We start from the raw sequence: 24034 nt of genomic DNA on the forward strand, positions 1-24034 counted from the left end.
CAGTGAAATTGTTAGTTGTGTTAACTTCAAAGTGCTATGTAATGGAACTATGTTATATGCAGCTGCAGCCATGTAAGAATATTGTGGCACCATCTGTTTTTCATACGTCAAAGGGAAGAATTAATTAAATCTATAAATAAGGTTCAACTCTCCAGGCCTGCATACAAAACACTGTCTATAGAAGGGTCCCTTAAACTAGGTACACACTAGATGACTTGCAAGCAATGTGATGTCGTCAACTATTTCCTTTGAACTCCCGGATCTAGTGCATACACACTGTGCAATCTAATAAACGACCAAACGATATATCTTGCATCGTTTGGGGGTTAGATTGTTAACTATATAATGTAACCATATCGCCTGGTGGTTTGGTAGAGTGTACACACTGCACGATCTGAGGGGAATTGTTAACGAGATTGACAGATCCTCCTGCATGTAGAGAAAATCTGAAGATGCCACGGGAGTGCGCATAAAGGTTGATTCATTACGGATCGCTATTGCGATCGCAGCTGCGATTACACACGCAGGTCCACTGCGATAATATGCTAATATTTGCAATCGCTATGCCGTCGTAGCAAAACATAAGGACGCCCACTTCCCTTTACTCACATCTGTAATACTTAGCAAAATAGCGAAACCATTGGTAACATCGAGTACCATTGGAATCTCCCGCACAGTTGCACAAGGTCAGACCTTACTCAGAAATTGCTAACCTCATCGCACGCAGTGAAAACTCAAGCTACGTATGCCGTCGCAGTGGCTAATTTATGCACGCCCCTGTGACGGTGTTCAAACACACTGGCACACATGCATTTCGCCGACCACCCCCTGTCAACACCCCCAAACGCTCACTTCCTGTCACTCACTCTGCGATGGGTCTGCATCGTGTCTGCGATCACAGTGAGACCTTTGCGCACGCGCATTACGATGCATGCGCAGAACGCAACAATCGCCGTCTGCGGGCGTAATCGCAGTTGCTTTCTGTGATGGATCAAGCCCATAGTGGGTACACGTTTGACGATTTGAATGATTTCTTGTTCCGATGCGTTCGAATCGGCCAAATTGTTCAAAGTATTATCTAGCTTTACACTGGCAATTCTGAAGCAGTTATATATGACCTCTAAATAGAGGGTTGTAATACATAGCTGGTAGCAAAATGCTCATTAATTATATGGCTGCAGATCTGCATAAATGTAAATGTATGTTTTAGCTTTCTGAGTATGCACAGAGCGAGATCACTCAAGATATGCAACACAAACTGGCCTGAGCCCAAGAGTGTGCAGTGCTATGGTGGGGTTTAGAGGAACTTGCAGTGAAGCTATGTAAAGGAGGTTCTATTTAGGCTTATTAACTCTGGGCCTGATTCAGACCCGCTCACGAGCGCTGAGCGCTTGCAAGCGGGTCGATGTTGGGCCAGTGCGCATGCACACGACGGAACCGGCTCCGTCGTGCGCATGTGTGAGACCCGGATAGCGACAGGCAAGCCGTCGCTATGGGTCTTGCTACAAAGGGGGCGTGCTGTCGATGGTGAGTGACAGCACGCCCCCTTTGGTGGGCGTGCCGGGGACGTGGCTGGCCAGACGGAGGCGTTCCCATGGGAACGCCTACCGTCTGGGGCCGGCCCCACTGACATCACTAGTGATGTCAGTGGGAGTGCTTTTGGCTCTGATAGAGCCAAAAGCACTCCAGGGTTTGCGGCAGACGAGACCCTACCACAGAGGTCTCGTCGCAAGCCTGATGGTTGCGATGGTCTTGACCATCGCGACCATCTTTTTGGCCGCTTGCTATAGCTGTGAGTGGTCACCCACAGCTATGCGAGTGGCCAGGAGGCCGCTCTAAAATTCTGAGGGACGGCCCTGATTCAGAGCGAGCGCTTTGTCAGGTTGTCCGGCTCTGAATCAGGGCCTCTGGTCTACTTTTATCTAGCAGGTAGCAATGGCGTAACGCTCACTTTTGTATTATGGTTCTTTCCTTCATTACACAAACTTACATCTGGTGAGGTAAGCCTTATCTTTGCATAAACTGTAATAATTTGATAGGTGGTCATTTTTGATCAACTATGTCAGGTATTGCAGCGCATGTGTCCTTATTATTATTATTATTATTATTATTATTATTATCCATTATTTATATGGCACCACAAGTGTTCCGCAGCACCTTACAAAGTACATAGATAAATAAGTAAACAAAAAACCAGTGACTTACAGTACAATACAGTGCAGCACTAGGACAAAGTTTACAAGGACAGTTCACATTTGCTACATTAACGATCATAACTCTCAAACAAGCAACAAGGCGTAAGCAACCAGGTATTAGGTGCCCAAGTGAGGAGTAAATGAAAGTAATAAGTAAGGAGGAGCACAAGAGGGTAGAGGGCCCTGCTCATGAGAGCTTACATTCTAAAGGGGCGGGGCAGACAAACAGGCGTAGCACAGAACGGGTAGACAGAGAGGAAGGAGCATGTACCAGCAGGTTAGGATGAGAGCTGGAAGGCTTTGATGAAGTAGAGGGGCTTGAGAGCCCGTTTGAAGATTTGTAGGGAGGTGTAAATCCGATTGGATTGGATCCTGCAGGAAGCAAATTAATCTTTCCAAACTAATTATGTCTTTCCTAGGGAGTATTACCTGAAAGTCTCTATATATCTTGCCAGTGTTCTAGTGAAACTGTTTCTTTGTCTCTTCATAGGTTGACTACAACAATTCTCCCTCTCTATGTACTATCTTTGTATGGATGCTCTAAAACGTCAGACGGTGGGGCAATGACTCACAGGGTTTACCTTCCTGCCATCTTATAGACTTATTTGTATGTTGTTCTGGTGAGAGTCCTGCAGAATGATCACCCATATCGGCACGTGTTACTTTGCCAGGTGACTCTTACTTATCAGGTGACGTTTAAGCTGGGTACACTGTATACAATCCATCATACCATATGTTGTTCCTTTGCGTAACGTTCCCAGTAGGCTGGTTTAGTGGGGCTCAAACAACCTACTGAGTGACGTCCCCACCTGTGGGCCACAGTGCCCGCGGGTGTAAAAAAATGGTAGATGGGACAATGCAATGACGTAGCGCCGTAGTTACATGCAGCATGAGACGATACATTGCACCATTGTACAGTGGACTATGCAGTGTGTATGGCGTGCGCCATGTATCGTTACATCACATTGCACCATTGCTGAGTCGCACCATCATATGGTGTGTACCCAGCTCTACGTTTGGCTAAGATCAAATGTAGCAAATGTTATTAAAGTTCCCTGTAGTGATAAGATGAGAAGCTCTATAGGGTAAAACGGACAGCATAGCTTTGTCCTCTTTCAGTTGCCAGAAAGCCCTGAGTACCCAGGACTAGACATTCTCTGAAATGTAACCTGACTGCTGTTATCAGCTTTGCCAATCTCCGATTTTAAATTTTAACATGTCCAGCAAATAGCGTAGCTGATTTCCATAGCATCTCCCCTGCACTGAGAAAGGTGTTATGTATTCCTTTATGCATCATTAATGCACTGTCAGCAGTTTCTCCCCACAGCACAGAGGATCAGTAGTGAGCGCTTCACAGAAAACTGTGGAGGAATTTACATTTACCAAAGGGCAGTTGTTTTATTTTTCTCTCTGCCTGGTGTTATTCATGTGTTTTACCCCACTTCCTGACTCCAGCACTATGGGTCGGATGCTCCTTCCAGGAACTCTGCTGTCATTAAGAAGACATGGGCCATGCATTCTGTCTTGGCATCGTAACCCAGGGGTGCAGAACCTTTTTTTGGTCCAAGGGCTGCAGAGGTATATAGTACTCATTTCAAAGTGCCACAATACAACGTAACTTGTAAAACATGTAAAATGCATAGAACATACTACAGGAAAAAAGGAACTTCCTTTATATAGGCGAAACTGGGACCACCCATTAGCTCCTCACTGCTGATGGGGAGATGTGTTACAACAGAGATGATGACTGTATGTTTTGCTACAGAGATGATGAGTGTATGTTTTACTATAGAGATGATGATGGTGGATGTGTTACTGTATGGGTATGGGGGGATGTTTTACTACAGAGGTGATGGTGGATGTGTTACTGTATGGGGGGATTTGTTACTACAGAGATGATGGATGTATTACTACAGAGGTGATGGTGGATGTGTTACTATATGGGTATGGGGGGATTTGTTACTACAGAGATGATGGATGTGTTGCTACAGATTTGATGGATGTGTTGCTACAGAGGTGATGGATGTGTTACTACAGAGGTGATGGATGTGTTACTACAGAGATGATGGATGTGTTACTACAGAGATGATGGATGTGTTACTCCAGAGGTGATGGATGTGTTACTCCAGAGGTGATGGATGTGTTACTCCAGAGGTGATGGATGTGTTACTACAGAGGTGATGGATGTGTTACTACAGAGGTGATGGATGTGTTACTACAGAGGTGATCGGGGATATGTTACTGTAGAGGTGATGGGTGATGTGATTCTACAGAGATGATGGTGCATGTGTCACTACATAGGAGATGGGGCATGTGTTACTACAGAGGTAATGGGGCATGTGTTACTACAGAGGTGATGGGGCATGTGTCACTACAGAGGTGATGGGGCATGTGTCACTACAGAGGCGATGGGGCATGTGTCACTACAGAGGCGATGGGGCATGTGTCACTACAGAGGCGATGGGGCATGTGTCACTACAGAGGCGATGGGGCATGTGTCACTACAGAGGTGATGGGGCATGTGTCACTACAGAGGTGATGGGGCATGTGTGGGATCAGTATGATTTGCGGCCGGCGGTTCAAATCCCGACAGCGGAAGCCCGGCAGTGAGATCCCGACAGGTAAGTCTTTTTTTCTATTTACTAACCTAACCCCCCCCTAAACCTCCCTTAGGGGTACCTAACCCTAACCCCCCCCCAAGTGCCTAACCCTAACCCCCCTCTAAGTGCCTAAACCTAACCCCCCTTCCCCGCTGCCTAACACGGTCTCCCCTGGGGGTACCTAACCCCCCCTTCCCTGCTGCCTAACACGAAGTCTCCCCTGGGGGTGCCTAACCCCCCTTCCCCTAGCCTAAACCTAACCTCCCATGGGGGTGCCTAACCCTAAGTCCCCCTGGGAACCCCTAACCTAACCCCCCCAGCGGCTGTCGGCGCCCAGCTTACCTGCGTCTGGTAAACCGGGTGTCGGGCTCCGGGCGTATGTCTAATGACAGGTGTCGGGATTTCGACGCCTGTCATAAGACACTTGCTGGGATTAGACAGTCGGGATGCTGACGGTCGGGATTTAGACCGTCGGCATCCCGACTGCATCCCGCATGTGTTACTACAGAGGAGATGGGGATGTGTCACTACAGAGGTGACACTACAGAGGTGATGGGGCATGTGTCACTACGAGATGGTGGACATGTCACTACAGAGGTGATGGGGCATGTGTTATTATAGAGAAGATGGGAAGATGTGTTATACAGAGGTGATGGGGCATCTGAAGCGCAATGGAATATGCTGCACTATATAAGCAACTGATGATAATATTAATAATAATAATAATAATAATAATAATGTGTTACTACAGAGGTGATGGGGATATGTCACTACAGAGCTCATGTTGGATGTGTTATACAGAGGTGATGGGGCATGTGTCACTACAGAGGTGATGGGGAGATGTGTTCCTACACAGGTGATGGGGCATGTGTCACTACGAGATGGTGAACATGTCACTACAGAGATGATGGGGCATGTATTACTACATAAGAGATAGGGATATGTTATACAGAGGTGATGGGGCATGTGTTACTACAAAGGTGATTGTGGACGTGTCACTACATAGGAGATGAGGGATATGTTATACAGAGGTGATGGGGCATGTGTTACTACAGAGGTGATGGGGAGATGTGTTACTACAGAGGTGATGGGGCATGTGTTACTACAGAGGTGATGGGGCATGTGTCACTACAAAGGTGATGGTGGACGTGTCACTACATAGGAGATGAGGGATGTGTTGTACAGAGGAGATGGGGCATGTGTTACAACAGAGGAGATGGGGCATGTGTTACAACAGAGGAGATGGGGAGATGTATTACTACAGAGGTGATGGGGGGATGTGTCACTACAGAGGTGATGGGGGATATGTTACTGCAGAGATGAGGGATGTGATTCTACAGAGGTGATGGGGAATGTAATACTGCACAGGAGATGGACATATCACTACAAAGATGATGGGGTATGTGTCACTACATAGGAAATGGGGTATGTGTTATACAGAGGTGAAGCGGCATGTATTATTATAGAAGAGATGGGGAAATGTGTTACTACAAAGGTGATGGGGCATGTGTCACTACAGAGGTGATGGTGGGTATTTGCCACTACAGAGGTGACGGGGAGATGTGTTACTACAGAGGAGATGGGGAGATGTGTTACTACAGAGGTGATGGGGATGTGTTACTACAGAGGTGATGGGGCATGTGTGGGATCAGTATGATTTGCGGCCGGCGGTTGAAATCCCGACAGCGGAAGCCCGGCAGTGAGTAACCTAACCCCCCCCCAAACCTCCCTTAGGGGTACCTAACCCCAACCCCCCCCCCAAGTGCCTAACCCTAACCCCCTTCTAAGTGCCTAAACCTAACCCCCCCTTCCCCGCTGCCTAACACGAAGTCTCCCAGGGGGGAGATGGGGGGCATGTGTCACTACAGAGGTGATGGTGGGTATGTGCCACTACAGAGGTGATGGGGAGATGTGTTACTACAGAGGGGATGGTGGACGTGTCACTACTGAGATGATGGGGCATGTGTTACTACAGAGGTGATGGGGGATGTGTTACTACAGAGGAGATGTGTTACTACAGAGGTGATAGGGAGATATGTTACTATAGAGATGATGGGGGATGTGTTACTACAGAGGTGATGGGGAGATGTGTTACTACAGAGGTGATGGGGCATGTGTCACTACAAAGGAGATGGTGGACGTGTCAATACATAGGAGATGGGGTATGTGTTATACAGAGGTGATGGGGCATGTGTTACTACAGAGGAGATGGGGAGATGTATTACTACTGAGATGATGGGGCATGTGTTACTACAGAGGTGATGGGGGATGTGTTACTACAGAGGAGATGTGTTACTACAGAGGTGATAGGGAGATATGTTACTATAGAGATGATGGGAGATGTGTTACTACAGAGGTGATAGGGAGATATGTTACTATAGAGATGATGGGGGATGTGTTACTACAGAGGTGATGGGGAGATGTGTTACTACAGAGGTGATGGTGCATGTGTCACTACAAAGGAGATGGTGGACGTGTCACTACATAGGAGATGGGGTATGTGTTATACAGAGGTGATGGGGCATGTGTTACTACAGAGGAGATGGGGAGATGTATTACTACAGAGGTGATGGGGGATATGTTACTGTAGAGATGAGGGATGTGATTCTACAGAGGTGATGGAGGCATGTGTTACTGCAGAGCTGATGGAAATTTGTTACTACAGAGCTGATGTTCGATGTGTTATACAGAGGTGATGTGGCATGTTACTACAGAGGAGATGTGTTACTACAGAGATGATGGGGAGATCTGTTACTACAGAGGTGATGGGGCATATGTCACTACATAGGAGATGGGGGGTGTGTTACACAGAGGTGATGGGACATTTGTTACTACAGAATAGATGTGTTACTACAGAGGTGGTGGGGCATGTGTCAATACAGAGGAGATGGTGGACATGTTACTACAAAGATGATGGTGGATGTGTCACTACAGAGGTGATGGGGAGATACTGCTACTACAGAGGTGATGGGGAATGTGTCACTACAGAGGAGATGGTGGACGTGTCACTATAGATATGATGGGGCATGTGTTACTACAGAGGAGATGGGGAGATGTGTTTCCACAGAGGTGATGGGGAGATGTGTTATACAGAGGTGATGGAGGTGTGTGATTCTACAGAGGTAATGGGGAGATGTGTTACTACAGAGGTGATGGGGCATGTGTCACTACAAAGGAGATGGTGGACATTTCACTACACAGGAAATGAGGGATGTGTTATACAGAGGTGATGGGGCATGTTTTACTACAGAGGTGATGGGGAGATGTGTCACTACAGAAGTGATGGGGGGATATGTTACTGTAGAGATGAGGGATGTGATTCTACAGTGGTGATGGGGCATGTAATACTACAGATTGGATGGGGAGATGTGTTACTGCAGAGGTGATGGGCATGTGTTACTATAGAGGTGATGGGGAGCTGTGTCACTACAGAGGTGATGAGGGATGTGTTATACAGAGGTGATGGGGCATGTGTTACTACAGAGGTGATGGGAAGATGTATTACAACAGAGGTGATGGGGGGAGATGTTACTGTAGAGATGAGGGATGTGATTCTACAGAGGTGATGGGGCATGTAATCCTACAGAGGTGATGGCGAGATGTCACTATAGAGGTTATGGGGCATGTGTTACTACAGAGGAGATGGTGGACGTGTCACTACAGAGATGAAGGGGCATGTGTTATTAGAGAGGAGATGGGGAGATATGTTACTACAGAGGTGATGGGGCATGTGTTACTACAAAGGTGATGGGGAGATGTGTCACTATAGAGGTGATGGGGAGATGTGTCACTATAGAGGTGATGGGGAGATGTGTCACTATAGAGGTGATGGTGGACGTGTCACTACAGAGGAGATGGTGGACGTGTCACTACAGAGATGAAGGGGTATGTGTTACTACAGAGGAGATGGGGAGATGTGTTACTACAGAGGTGATGGGGCTGTGATTCTACAGAGGTGATGGGGCATGTGTTACTACAGAGGAGATGGGGAGGTGTGTTACTACAGAGGTGAAATGGAGATGTGTTACTACAGAGGTGATGGGGCACATGTTACTACAGAGGTGACGGGGAGATGTGTCACTATAGAGGTGATGGGGCGATGTGTCACTGTAGAGGTTATGGGGCATGTGTCACTACAGAGGAGATGGTGGATGTGTCACTACAGATATGGAGGGGCATGTGTTACTACAGAGGAGAAGGGGAAATGTGTTGCTACAGAGGTGATGGGGGATGTGATTCTACAGAGGTGATGGGGCATGTGTTACTACAGAGGTGATGGGGCATGTGTTACTACAGAGGTGATGGGACATGTGTTACTACAGAGGTGATGGGGAGATGTTTCACTACAAAGGTGATGGGGGCATGTGTCACTATAGAGGTGATGTGGCATGTGTCACTACAGAGGTGATGGGGAGATGCGTTACTACAGAGGTGATGGGGAAATGTTACTACAGAGGTGATGGGGAGATGTGTTATTACAGAGGTGATGGGGGATGTGTTACTACAAAGATGATGATGGATGTGTCACTACAGAGGTGATGGGGAGATACTGCTACTACAGAGGTGATGGGGCATGTGTCACTACAGAGGAGATGGTGGACGTGTCACTACAGAGATGAAGGGAAATGTGTTACTACAGAGGAGATGGGGAGACGTGTTTCTACAGAGGTGATGGGGCATGTGTTACTACAGATGTGATGGGGAGATGTGTTACTGCAGAGATGATGGGGAGATGTGTTGCTACAGAGGTGATGGGGCATGTGTTACTACAAAGGGGATGGGGCATGTGTTACTACAGAGGTGATGGGGAGATGTGTCACTATAGAGGTTATGGGGCATGTGTCACTGCAGAGATGAAGGGGCATGTGTTACTACAGAGGTGATGGGGCGATGTGTTACTACAGAGGTGATGAGGAATGTGATTCTACAGAGGTGATGGGGCATGTGTCACTACAGAGGAGATGGACATGTCAGTACAAAGATGATGGGGCATGTGTCACAACAAAGGAGATGGTGGATGTGTCACTACATTGGAGATGAGGGATGTGTTATACAGAGGTGATGGGGCATGTTTTACTACAGAGGAGATGGGAAGATGTATTACAACAGAGGTGATGGGGGGAGATGTTACTGTAGAGATGAGGGATGTGATTCTACCGAGGTGATGGGGCATGTAATCCTACAGAGGTGATGGCGAGATGTGTCACTATAGAGGTTATGGGGCATGTGTTACTACAGAGGAGATGGTGGACGTGTCACTACAGAGATGAAGGGGCATGTGTTATTAGAGAGTAGATGGGGAGATATGTTACTACAGAGGTGATGGGGCATGTGTTACTACAAAGGTGATGGGGAGATGTCACTATAGAGGTGATGGGGAGATGTGTCACTATAGAGGTGATGGGGAGATGTGTCACTATAGAGGTGATGGTGGACGTGTCACTACAGAGGAGATGGTGGACGTGTCACTACAGAGATGAAGGGGTATGTGTTACTACAGAGGTGATGGGGCTGTGATTCTACAGAGGTGATGGGGCTGTGATTCTACAGAGGTGATGGGGCATGTGTTACTACAGAGGTGATGGGGAGATGTGTCACTATAGAGGTTATGGGGCATGTGTCACTGCAGAGATGAAGGGGCATGTGTTACTACAGAGGTGATGGGGCATGTGTTACTACAGAGGTGATGGGGCATGTGTTACTACAGAGGTGATGAGGAATGTGATTCTACAGAGGTGATGGGGCATGTGTCACTACAGAGGAGATGGACATGTCAGTACAAAGATGATGGGGCATGTGTCACTACATAGGAGATGGGGTATGTGTTATATAGAGGTGAAGCGGCATGTATTATTATAGAAGAGATGGGGAAATGTGTTACTACAAAGGTGATGGGGGTATTTGTCACTATAGAGGTGATAGGGAGATGTGTTACTACAGAGGAGATGGTGGATGTGTTACCACAGAGGTGATGGGTGATGTGTTACTACAGAGGAGATGTGTTACTACAGAAGTGATGGGGAGATATGTGTCTACAGAGGTGATAGGGAGAGTGTTATACAGAGGTGATGGCGGTGTGTGATTCTACAGAGGTGATTTGGAGATATGTTACTGCAGAGGTGATGGGGAGATCTGTTACTACAGAGGAGATGGGGAGATGTGATTCTACAGAGATGATGGGGGATGTGATTCTACAGAGGTGATGTGGCATGTGTTACTACGGAGATGATGGGGCGTTTTGTTACTACAGAGCTTTTGATGGATGTGTTACTACAGAGCTGGTATGGAGTTGTTACTACAGAGCTGCTTTTGCATGTGTTACTACAGAGGTGATGGGGAGATGTGTTACTACAGAACTGATGTTGTATGTGTTACTACAGAGCAGATGTTGCATGTGATTCTACAGAGGTGATGCGGCATGTGTTACTACAGAGGTGATGCGGCATGTGTTACTACAGAGATGATGGGGGTTTTTGTTACTACAGAGCTTATGATGGATGTGTTACTACAGAGTTGGTGTGGAGATGTGTTACTACAGAACTGATGTTGTATGTGTTACTACAGAGCAGATGTTGGATGGTTTACTACAGAGGTAATGGGGCAAGTGTCACTACATAGGATATGTTACTACAGAGGTGATGGGGCATGTGCTACTACAGAGGAGATGGTGGACGTGTCACTACAGAGATGATGGGGCGTCTGTCACTACATAGTAGATGGAGGATGTGTTATACAGAGGTAATGGGGCATGTGTTACTACAGAGGAGATGGGGAGATGTGTTATACTGAGGTGATGGGGAATGTGTTATACAGAGGTGATGGGGAATGTGTTACTACGGAGGAGATGTGTTACTACAGAGGTGATGGGGATATGTGTTACTACAGAGGTGATGGGGGTGTGTGATTCTACTGAGGTGATGGGGAGATGTGTTAGTACAGAGATGATGGAGCATGTGTCACTACGTAGGAGATGGGGGATTTGTTATACAGAAGTGATGTGGCATGTGTTACTACAGAGTAGATGGGGAGATGTATTACTACAGAGGTGATGGGGGATGTGTTATACAGAGGAGATTACTACAGAAGTGATGTGGGGATATGTTACTGTAGAAATGAGGGATGTGATTCTACAGAGGGGATGTGGCATGTATTACTACAGAGAAGATGGGAAGATGTGTTACTACAGAGGTGTTGGGGCATGTGTCACTACAGAGATTTTGGGGCATGTGTCACTACATAGGTGATGAGGCATGTGTTATACAGAGGTGATGGGGGATGTGTTACCACAGAGGTGATGGGTGATGTGTTACTACAGAGGAGATGTGTTACTACAGACGTGATAGGGAGATATGTGTCTACAGAGGTGATAGGGAGATGTGTTATACAGAGGTGATGGCGGTGTGTGATTCTACAGAGGTGATTTGGAGATATGTTACTGCAGAGGTTATGGGGAGATGTGTTACTACAGGGGAGATGGGGAGATGTGATTCTACAGAGAAGATGGGGGATGTGATTCTACAGAGGTGATGGGGCATGTGTTACTACAGAGGTGATGTGGCATGTGTTACTACAGAGATGATGGGGGGTTTTGTTACTACAGAGCTTTTGATGGATGTGTTACTACAGAGCTGGTATGGAGTTGTGTTACTACAGAGCTGCTTTTGCATGTGTTACTACAGAGGTGATGGGGAGATGTGTTACTACAGAACTGATGTTGTATGTGTTACTACAGAGCACATGTTGGATGGTTTACTACAGAGGTAATGGGGCATGTGTCACTACATAGGAGATGGGGGATATGTTACTACAGAGGTGATGGGGCATGTGTCACTACAAAGGAGATGGTGGACGTGTCTCTACATAGGAGATGGGGGATGTGTTATACAGAAGTGATGTGGCATGTGTTACTACAGAGGTGATGGGTGGGATGTGTAACTATAGAGGTGATTGGGCATGTGTCACTACAGAGATTATGGGGCATGTGTTACTACAGAGGTGATGGGGGGATTTGTTACTATAGAGCTTATGATGGATGTGTTTCTACAGAGGTGGTGGGGAGATGTGTTACTTCAGAGCTGCTGTTGCATGTGTTACTACAGAAAAGATGTGTTACTACAGAGGGATGGGTGGGATGTGTCACTACAGAGGTTATGGTTTAAGTGTCACTACAGAGATTTTGGGGCATGTGTTACTACATAGGTGATGGGGCATGTGTTACTACAGAGGTGATTGCGGGATATGTTACTGTAGAGATGATGGGGGATGTAATCATACAGAGGTGATGGGGCATGTGTTGCTACAGAGGTAATGCTGCATGTGTTACTACAGAGATGATGGGGGGATTTGCTACTACAGAGCTTATAATGGATGTGTTACTACAGAGGTGGTGGGAAGATGTAACTTCAGAGCTGCTGCTGCTGCATGTGATTCTACAGAGGTGATGGGGCATGTGTTACTACAGAGGTGATGTGGCATGTATTACTACAGAGATGATGGGGGGTTTTGTTACTACAGAGGTGGTGGGGAGATGTGTTACTTCAGGGCTGCTGTTGCATGTGTTACTACAGAGGTAATGGGGATTGTGTTACTACAGAGGTCATGGGGCATATGTTACTATAGAGGTGATGGAGTATGTGTTACTACAGAGGTGATGGGGAGATGTGTTACTACAGAGGTGATGGTGGATTTGTCACTACAGAGGGGATGGGGCATTTGTCACTACATAGGAGAAGGGGGGATGTGTTACTACAGAGGTGCTGGAAGATATGTTACTACAGAGCTTATGTGGGATATGTTACTACAGACATAATGGTGGGATTTGTTACTACAGAGCTGATGGTGGATGTGTTACTACGAGTTGATGGAGAGATATGTTGCTACAGAGGTGATGAGAGAATGTTTTATTACAGTAGTGACAGGGAATGTTCTCTTATAAAGGTGGGAAGGTGCTATTTACTAAAGAGGGGAGGGCTTGTGTTACTACATAGATGACGGGGGATGTGTTACTCTAGAGATTATGGAGGATGTGTTACTCTACAGCCATGGCCAAAAGTTTTGAGAATGACACAACTATTGTTTTTACAAAGTTTGCTGCTTTAGTGTTTTTAGACCTTTTTTGTCAGATGTTACTATGTTATACTGCAGTAAAATTAACAGCATTTCATAAGTGTCAAACTTAATGTAATTGTCAATAAAAGCCTTTATGCAAAGAGTCAATATTTGCAGTGTTGACCCTTCTTTTTCAAGACATCTGAAATTCGCCCTGGCATGCTGTCAGTCAATTTCTGGGCCACATACTTGACTGATGGCCACCCATTCTTGCCTAGTCAATGCTTGGAGTTTGTCAGAATTTGTGGGTTTTTGTTTGTCCACCCGCCTCTTGAGGATTGACCACAAGTTTTCAATGGGATTAAGGTCTGGGGAGTTTCCTGGCCATGGACCCAAAATGTCGACGTTTTGTTCCCCGAGCCACTTAGTTATTATTATTATTATTATCTTTTATTTATATGGCACCACAAAGGTTCCGCAGCACCTTACACAGTACATAAATGAGCACACAAGAAAAACAGTTAATAGTAATACAATACAATATAGGACAAGGACATGGTTTATAAACATAGCTGTATAACACAAGCAGTAGGACATGAGCAACCAGGTGTTAGGTGCCGTTGTGGGCAGTTAGTAGTAAATGATACGATAAGTAGGGGGAGGAGAAGCAAGTGAGAGACGAGGGCCCTGCTCGTGAGAGTTTACATTCTAAATGGGAGGGGCAGACAGACGGGTCAACAGATGGGATAGATAGTGAGGAAGGAGCATGGAGCAGTGGGCTAGGATATGTGCTGCGGAATGTGTGTGTTTAAGATGACCTGATGTTATGTCAAAATGAAGTCCTTCATTCATCTATCTCTATGACAGAAAATAGATTTTGATTATGTGTTATTTAGATGAGAGATGTACAAAATAAAGTTATAGCACTTTAATTATTGTGTTACATTTTAGCATCTAAATACATCTTGATAAAAAAATGGATATATTATGGGACTGTCCTGCCATTCTAATACAGAAGTGACTACTTTAATCCCAGCTGCTGGGTGTTATGCCATGCTCCTATGAGTGGGTGCATCTCACATGCTAGACCCACCCACAAATGGGTGCAGCCATGCCCAACATGCTGTGGTCCCACAGGGTGTTGCAGTACCCGGGCCCAGAATTTCTCTTGGCAGCCCTGGAGGTGACAGGCAGAACCAGGTTGGCATAGTGGTGCGGTAGCAAGGCCATGGAGGGAGGTGGATGAGAGTGGAGGAACAGGAAAGGCGGAGGAAAGAAGAAGATGGTTGGAAAGCAGACTGATGAGAGAAAAAAGGGAGAACAGCAAGTGGAGGAGACAAGAGGGGTGGGATAGGGATGGCTAAAGTAGAGGATTATGTGGACACTGAATATGGGGGGTGTTTGAAGTAAGAGTGTTCATGCTGTGGACGATGTAATAAGTGAGATGAAAACTGGAGTGGAGGCTGTGTGATATAGAGACAGTGTGGATTAAAGTTGTTAAATGTTCAAAAATACAGATAAAAGAACAGTGCTGCTAATGTATGAGCGCAGCTCAAAAACTGATATATAAAGAGATGTGTGTGAGTATTGGGAGAAGGAATTAGTTATTAAACAAATGATTAAAGTGGGTAGTTGTTACGCAATGGGAAAAGGCAATACAAACAAGAATTTATGTAGTAAGAAGGCAAAAATTACAATGTACCGAGCCGATCCAGTCCGAAGTGTTATGATCAACAAAGATCAATCAAGAAGAGCAACACACAGATAGGGGAGTACTTGCAATGTCCAAGCAGTGAGTGCAGTAAGGAGTTTCCTGGATATTCATAAAGCAGAAGATGGTGATTTTGGTAATTCACATAAATATGTTGCTTGTTGTCGTTCAGAAAGTGTTCTGGTTTTGAGTTTGTTTTCCTCCAGTTTAACTTCGGCGTAACTCCGACTTAGTTAAAAAATTGTAATTACACTTATAATCTAACACTTTTCATCTAACGCCTTTGTCTATGCAGCCGTAGTGAGCACTAATTACTAAAGTTACAAACGTGTCTCTGTGTGATTGGGACCCCACCACCATAGCTCAACACACACTAAATTGGGATGCAATAAAGTCTAAGATAAACAATTTGTGTGAAGGGAGTGGACCATCACATATTCACAATACATTCCTAACTTTTCTTAAAAAAAGAGTTCTAAACAGGCGCTGTTGGTAGTTCAAAAAGGGATGGGGAAAGAAACAGTCTCTTACTTTTCCACAAATAAAATCTTTCAGAGTCAATTGATAGTAATTTTCTTTCTCCCTTTTTTGTTTCATCGGACATTTTACCGTTTTGCACATTTTGCAGATACCACATCTATGGTAACCTATACTCCTATTACTTGTTTGTTTATTTACATCCAGCGAACTTCTCACTAATTTGTCTTTTAGTGATGGAGCTTTCTTATATATGAAAACAGGTTTGTTAGGTATTTTGTCTCCAATCACTGGATCCTGCTTTAAAATTCTCCAATACTTCCTAAATATTGCCTCAATTTCTCTATGTTGTGAATGGAAACTACTAAGAAAAGACCATTTGAATTTATTTTCTTCTGCTTTTTTGGTGTTCTTCTTCACTAAAAGATCATTCCGATCAATCCCATCTACTTTATCATGAGCTTCCTTCAGACTACACTCCGTATAGCCTTTCTGTAGAAAACGTTATTTTGTTTCATTAATCTGTATTTCACAGACTTCTGGTTCTGTGCAATTACGTTTTGTTCGTAGGAACTGGCTGAATGGGATCCCCTCCAGCCAGTTCTCATGATGTTGGCTATTTCTAACTATTTAACTATTGGTGTCTGTCTTTTTCCAATGGGTTTTAGTGTATAATAGTCCATTTTTCACATAGATATTAAGATCTAAAACACAATTTCCAATTGGCTTACGGAGAAAGTAAGCTGGATATTAAAATCATTTTTATTTAATGACTGGCAAAATAAAATAAATTCCTCCTTGGTTCCCTTCCAAAAAAATTAAATATCGTCAATAAAACGTTGCCAGGACACTAGGCCCGCCCCCAGCTGATCATTCGGCCAAATTACCTGATCCTCCCAAAATACCATAAATAGATTGGCATAGCTGGGGGCAAACCTAGTGCCCATCACAGTTCCAACCAATTGGATGTAATAAAATCCATTAAAATAAAAATAATTATTGGTTAAAATGAAATGAACACTTTCTAAAATATTTTTTTTTTACCATGGATGATAAATCAGACAAATCTAAAAATTATGACACAGCTTGTAACCCTTTTTCTTTTTCTATTATTGTATACAAGGTAGATACATCCACACTGATCATGAAATATTGGTCTTCCCATTTCATATCTTTGATTTTATTTAATACATCACATGTATCTTTCAAATTAGCTTTTGTATTCTTAACCAATGGCTGTAGAAATGAATCTAAAATAGCCGAGAGGTTAGAAGTGATACTGTTTGTGCCCGAAATGATCAGACGTGTCGGTGGATGGAGTGGGTCTTTATGTATTTTAGGTAAGGTATATATCGTTGGTACTGATGGATATTTTAAATTGATGAACTCATACTCAGACTTTGTTATAACACCATTATCAAGTGCTTTATTGGTAAGTGACATCAATTCTTTTGTTATTCTCTCCGTAGGGTCACTTTTAAGTTTTTTATAAGTGCTTCCCTTCTCTAGTTGGCCATTTATTTCTGCCAAATAATCAGTTTTATCCATTAAGACCACTGCTCCCCCCTTATCTGCGGATTTAATAATTAAATCTGTGTCATCTTTTAATGTTTGAAGGGCTAAGAATTCCTTTTTAGTCAAGTTGCATCTTTTATTTTTCCTTTTCTGATTTACAATTTTTTTCTGTTTCTTCATTCACTATTTTACTGAAACTATCTATGAAACTTCCCTTTTGATGTGTAGGGTAGAATGATGATTTGGGTTTAAATAAGGACCCAGAAAGACCACTGATCTCCTCACTATCCCCATCCTCTTTCTTCTTATTTAGAAAATTTTTACTGTAAGTTTCCGAGTGAATTTTTGCAAATCAATAAATAAAGGATTAATCTAACTAGTGGGGGCAAATTTTAAGCCTTTTTCAATACATTTTCTTCATCTTGATTTAGAATTCGCTTGCTCAAGTTGAATATTACTTTCTTCTTTTTCAATAATTGATTCTCATCCTCATTACTAGTCATCTTTTTAATTCTATGTTTATTTATATTTCTGTTTTTGTTTTTTCCCCTTGTTTTCCTCTTCTATTTTTACTGTATTCTTTGATATTATATAATATTTCCACTTGGTTCTCTGTTCCACATCTAAATAAGGCACTTGTCTTTCATCATTTTCCTCCAAGGGTTGATACCTATTTCTGAGGTTTAGTTTGTCTCTATAATCATCTTTGTAATATACTCTAGGTTTCACTCTCCAATTACCTCTATTTGTTCCTTCTTGATATGTATAATTAGTTGACGCAACCAATAAAACTCAAAATTAATCCTTATAAAACCTTAAACAAATATTCTTAAAAAAAGAGTTCTAGGGATGGGGAAAGAAACAGTCTCTTACTTTTCCACAAATAAAATCTTTCAGAGTCAATTGATTGTAATTTTCTTCCTCCCATTTGGCCTTCAGAGATCATGACCTTTCTTTCCTCAAAAGGAACGAGAAATGAATATATAGTGTAACTCCGTTTGATAAGTAAGATATTACATTCCTAACTTTCTGTATAGAAATTGCTCTTAATATAGCAGTAGTGACAATTTACCTAGTATAAATTTTTCAAAACTGTGCTGAGGCAATAAATAAAACAGCATCTGATGGGAGCAGTAGTGATAATTTACCTGTGAAGTTCAGAGAAAGAGAAGTCACATCAGTCTTTGCATGGTGCGCATATGGCTAAAAAGATCTATGGCGTAACTCCGACTTAGTTATCAAACTGTAATTACACTTATAATCTAACACTTTTCATCTAACACAGCCTACGTCTATGCAGCCTTATCACTTTAGCCTTATGGCAAGGTGCTTCATCATGCTCTATGCTTCATCATGCTCTAAAAGGCATTGTTCATGACCAAACTGATCTTGGATGGTTGGGAGAAGTTGCTCTTGGAGGATGTGTTGGTATTGTGAGTGAGCCCACTCACTTGGCTGAGAAGCAACCCCACACATGAATGGTCTCAGGATGCCTTACTGTTGGCACACACACCGCTGCAGGAGAAGACCAGCATGTCGGGGAAGCAGAGGAGGAGGATAGTGCTGCAGAAGTTGAGTAATTATAGACTAATTAAGCTAATTGGAAACTTACAATTGCTTAATTAGTCATTAGGGGGCTTGTCCAAGGGCTCCATATGTAAGTCCCATCAAGTTTCCTTAACTTATCGATTTAAGGAAAAATTTGACCTTCTCTGGAGGAACTCAAAAAAACCCCCCTTGTACTTAATTGGATATGCCCCTATGAGTACATACCAGTCTCCATATGGAGGGATGCATAAAAAGTTTTGGTGCGCTTGCACAGAGGAGGAAACATGCAGAAATTGCATGTACATCAAACACTATATGAGCACTATAGAATCTTTATGAAATAAATCTTTAATCTTTGTAATCTGTAATGTAAATCTTGTGTTTTCTTTTTGGTACTGAAAGAAAACATTTTATAGGTCAGTGTTTCTCAAACCCGGTCCTCATGGAACCTTAACAGCAGAAGCTAGGGTATTTGGCACCCAGGGTAAGATGAAAAATGGCGCCCCCCAATTGTGTGCCAAAAATGGACATGGCCACAGGCCTCAAGGGGTGTGGCCAGTGGAAAATGGGGGCGTGTCAACATGACGCCAGCGTTTCTCGTCACTCTGTGAACATTCCTTTCTATTGCAGTTTGAATCCCAGATGTGACTGTATTTTAGATTATGGAGAATGTGAAGTAGCTTGATATAGTTAGAATTCACAGGCATTCACTGTAGCAGCAGGTGGCTCCATCGGTGAATTGACTGCAAAGCATGAAGGTGCTAAGTTTGAATCCTAGGTATGACTGTGTTTTAAATTAAGGAGAATGTGAAGTAGCCTGATATAGTTAGAATTCAGATCTGAAATCTAAATTGCAGTGTAAAAATAAAGCTGTCCAGCATTTGTGGGCTACATGCAAAAGCAACCAGTATTTACACCACATGCAAAAAAATTATTTAGATTTATTATATTGCATTGCAACATGGTTTGTGCAGGTACACAGTTACTTGCTCTATCTTACTCTATTCCCAAATCTGAATCAGGCCCCGAGTTTGAGAAACACTGGTATGGGTTAAATATGAAATGCACCCTGAAACACACAGTATAACGGATAGCCCACCCACATCAATTTACACTCAAAACTATAAATGTCACATCAAAGTAAATCCTCCTACCAATTTATTGCCACTCCATTTTATAGTCAACTTTTTAGTTTTTCAATAAAAAATTTTCAGCTACACACACGAAACCAGATCTGGATTACATTGCGCAGCTGACATTTTTATGCTTTATAAATTGCTTTGACCGAATCTGTAGATATTATTAAAGTTTCCACCAAAATACATAATGGAAACATTGACTTGTGTGAATCGATTTACCATAATACAAATTGAGGTGATGATCCTTTTAGCAGTAGCCCATGAAAGCAGCCCTTTAATGGATAGGAGACACATAACATTAATGTGTTATGCGGTCTTGCCTCTATGGGAGAACCAGCTTATTTTCCACATAATAGCTTTTTGAATATTTGTTCACACTGAAATAATAATGACAAAAATGAGCATGCATTATGTATGTGATGTTGTTCTGAGCGTGGTTTAGTATACTTCATCATGACCCATAATTACTCCCAACCATTGTTCGGATGATCTCAGGGTTTCCTGGAAGTTTGTGTAATAAGTGTTTGCTAAGAGATCCCTGGTGACACAGCTACAATCATTACACTATACAGTATGGATTCCTGTTTTTGCTTGAAGTCCTTTTAAACATTTCACTAATCATCTAAATTTATCAAGCAATGTTTCTGCCATTTTATCAAATTAATAGATTTACAATATAAAGTTTCTCCCTAATAGACATCAACTGACTATTGTGCTTAATTAGCAGGGCATTGACAAGTGTCTTTATCGATGCTAGAAAGTTCTTAGCAAATCAATAACCTGTATGTATGGTGATGGGGCCTTGGCAAGGTCTCCTGTAGTCCCATGCTTCACAACTGAAAACAGGAGCGAGGCTCTGGCGCTGAGAAGGGTACTGTATAGACCAAAACTTAATTGTGACACTTCTGCAAGATATACAGACATAACATATGCTTTAGCTAGGAGTTAATGCCATGTGTGAGAAAGCATTGTAAAATAAACAAAATGGACCTGTGTCTGAGTTGCAGGAATTCCGAATGTGAATTGATGAAACAATACTTAGCATACTGTGCATACGTCATATACTGCACACAAATCTTAAAGTACTGAGTTCGCAGTTTGGTCACTTCTCATTTGCAGCTGGGTGGCAATGGGGCAGCAGCATGTAGAATATATATTTGTGTATACAGAGTTGCGTCCCATTCTGAGCTGTGTGTATGCAGAGATCCATCCGATTTTAGTCGGATCTCCTGAACCAAGGATGGGGCTGGTGCACATGCTGATGATAGTGATGATGGCTGCTCTCATGAGTGGTGGCGTAGAGCCGTCCGACTCAGAATACTGGTGGATGTTCACATGGGACTGATTATCCCATGCAGCGACCACATTATGGGGCTGATTCAGAGGTGGACGCAGAAGCAGCTGCCACAGCGTCTATCGGCGGTCGCCTGTCAGCTACTTTATGCAACTGGCGCTACAAAAGTCCTTCCGTTGTGTACATCTGCGTGTCCGAATGTACAAAGACTGAGACGCCCACTTTCAGCATCTGTACACGCTGTAATACCGACAGGTGCGTCTTTAGGTGCTAGCATTGGTTGCACCATTGAAATTTACACCAGCGCTATGGCAGATGCAGTTTCTCTGTCCGTGTATGGCCTCCTATTGAGCGTCTGTGTACGCTGACATGCCCATAAAACGGACCATCTCCGTGTGTGCGCTAAGACACCTCCCTGTCACTACTAAAGGAACACCCACTACATTTTTTAATACACTTCTCCCTGCATGAGCCCGAAATCGCAACTGTGACTCTGTACGGACACAACCGGGATACATTCGCAGTAGCACAAAATGCTTCTGATATCTACAGTGTGTCCTCTATGTTCCAAAGGTCCAATATCTCAGCAACTGTAATGTACCATAATAACAGCAAAATGTGGCAGGTGCCTGGATGACAAAACTACCAGCAACAAATACAGAAAAAGGCAATGTACAGTATTGAAATGGCTATATGGAAGGGATGCAGTCAGGAAGCCGACTGTCGAAATGTCGACTGCCAGCTTCCCGATTGTCAAATTCCGGCAGGGGTCTAATGATAGGCGTCAAAATCCCGACGCCTATCATCCTACGCCGGGAGCCCGATGCCTGGCATACCGATCGAAGGTAAGCCGGGCGGCGGGCGCGGACAGCCGCCGGGAGGAGGATTAGGGGTTCCCGGGGGGAACTTAGGGCTAGGCACCCCCCCGGGAGGGTTAGGCTGCGGAGCTGGGTAGGGTTAGGTTTAGGCACTTAGGGGGGGTTAGGCACTGGGGGGTTAGGGTTAGGCATCCCTAAGGGAGGGTTAGGGTTATGGGGGGGAGTAGGGTTCACTTACCTTTATCCCCTGTCAGGATCTTCACTCCTGCCGGTCTTCCGGCGTCGGGATTTGAACCTAGGGCCGGCGGTCCTTCATACTGATTCCATATGGAATGGCTCTGGTGAGAGACACTAGTGCAAACTATACAGACTAATGTGTCTTAAAAAGAATAGTAAATTATTGAAATAAAGTTTATTCTCTTATAAGCACATATTTACTGTACAGCATATTATTGTATCACTAGAGGGGATTTTGGCTTTTCGTGATTGTCACTTGGGCATCACCTTTCTTTTAGGCTATTGAACAAAACGTCTTTTATATTTTGCAGGTGACATCATTAGCCTGGGTGACAGGCAGCTGACAGTGATGCATATGCCAGGACACTCCAGAGGAAGTATCTGCTTACATGACCGAGATCACAAGATCCTATTTAGTGGTGATGTAGCTTACGATGGATCAATGATCGACTGGCTTCCTTACAGCAATATCCCTGACTATGTTAGATCCTGCGAGCGTCTCAAGGGACTGGTGGCCAGGGGTCAGGTGGAGAAAGTGCTACCTGGGCATTTCAACACTTTTGGGGCAGAAAGACTTCATCGTTTGGCCTCTAACTACATAATGAATGCTGGAGTTTGCCACAAGGTTTCCACCTATGTAACAAGATCCTTTGCAGGATTAGCACTTCGTGTATCTAATTCCAGGAGAACAACCTAGAGAGGATAATGGGACTGTCAATTGGGGACTAAAACAAAGGATTTCTATGCAAATATTATGAAACCAAACAAAATATAAAACATGCTGTTCGTTAAGTAAACACCATTAATATCTCCCATATGAGCTGGTATTATTATTATTATTTAAATGGCAAATACATATTTTATTGGGATTTCGTGTTAGAGTGGTTGCATTGTAGAATGAATTTGTTGGTGATAACTTTCTCCGTGTGACATGTGAGCAAATGTCCATTCATAATAATATATGATGAATAATTCCTTTATTTTGCATCATTTTCTATGTGATGAAAAGCTTGTGCCCATATGACTGCAGAATATTTATACTGAAATGCAATATAGTAAAATGCTGTAAATAAATAAGGCTGCTTTTCCTTTTAAGTTCTGTATGAACATCATTGTTACAAAATTACTTGCAATAGATCTTCAAGGCGCAAGTTCTAACAATTGAAAAGTCTTATTTTTGTTTTTGACTGGTATTTAGTAGGATTTTTTCATACAGTACATGGAAAGGTGGTCATCATATCACATATGGCTCATCAGCATAGGATACGCATAAACGTTAGTAATGCGTACCCTACTATTCACAATGCAGCCAGATTAATTACTAAAACAGTGGTGTTTTCCCAACGACTTATTGGGAAAATGTGAGGGTCAGAGTTGAGAGCCACTGCCGTAGTGATTCATCTGGCTGCATTGTGTCTATTAGGACAGTGGACTTTTAACATTTGGACTTTG

The 24034-nt window shown here is 43.6% G+C and overlaps 1 protein-coding gene across 1 annotated transcript in view; it reads left to right on the forward strand.

Moving 5' to 3' along the window:
* MBLAC2 (metallo-beta-lactamase domain containing 2) overlaps positions 1-23785 on the forward strand; it is a 41234-nt gene extending 17449 nt beyond the window's left edge. The window contains exon 2 of the mRNA XM_088444643.1: positions 22894-23785. Coding sequence (XP_088300769.1) covers positions 22894-23279 — 386 coding nt within the window. The 3' untranslated portion in view covers positions 23280-23785. The remainder of the gene's footprint in view (positions 1-22893) is intronic.
* Positions 23786-24034: the final 249 nt, after the last annotated feature.

The sequence above is a fragment of the Taudactylus pleione genome, unplaced genomic scaffold, assembly GCF_031769625.1.
Source record: "Taudactylus pleione unplaced genomic scaffold, aTauple2 ptg000370l, whole genome shotgun sequence".
NCBI lineage: Eukaryota > Metazoa > Chordata > Amphibia > Anura > Myobatrachidae > Taudactylus > Taudactylus pleione.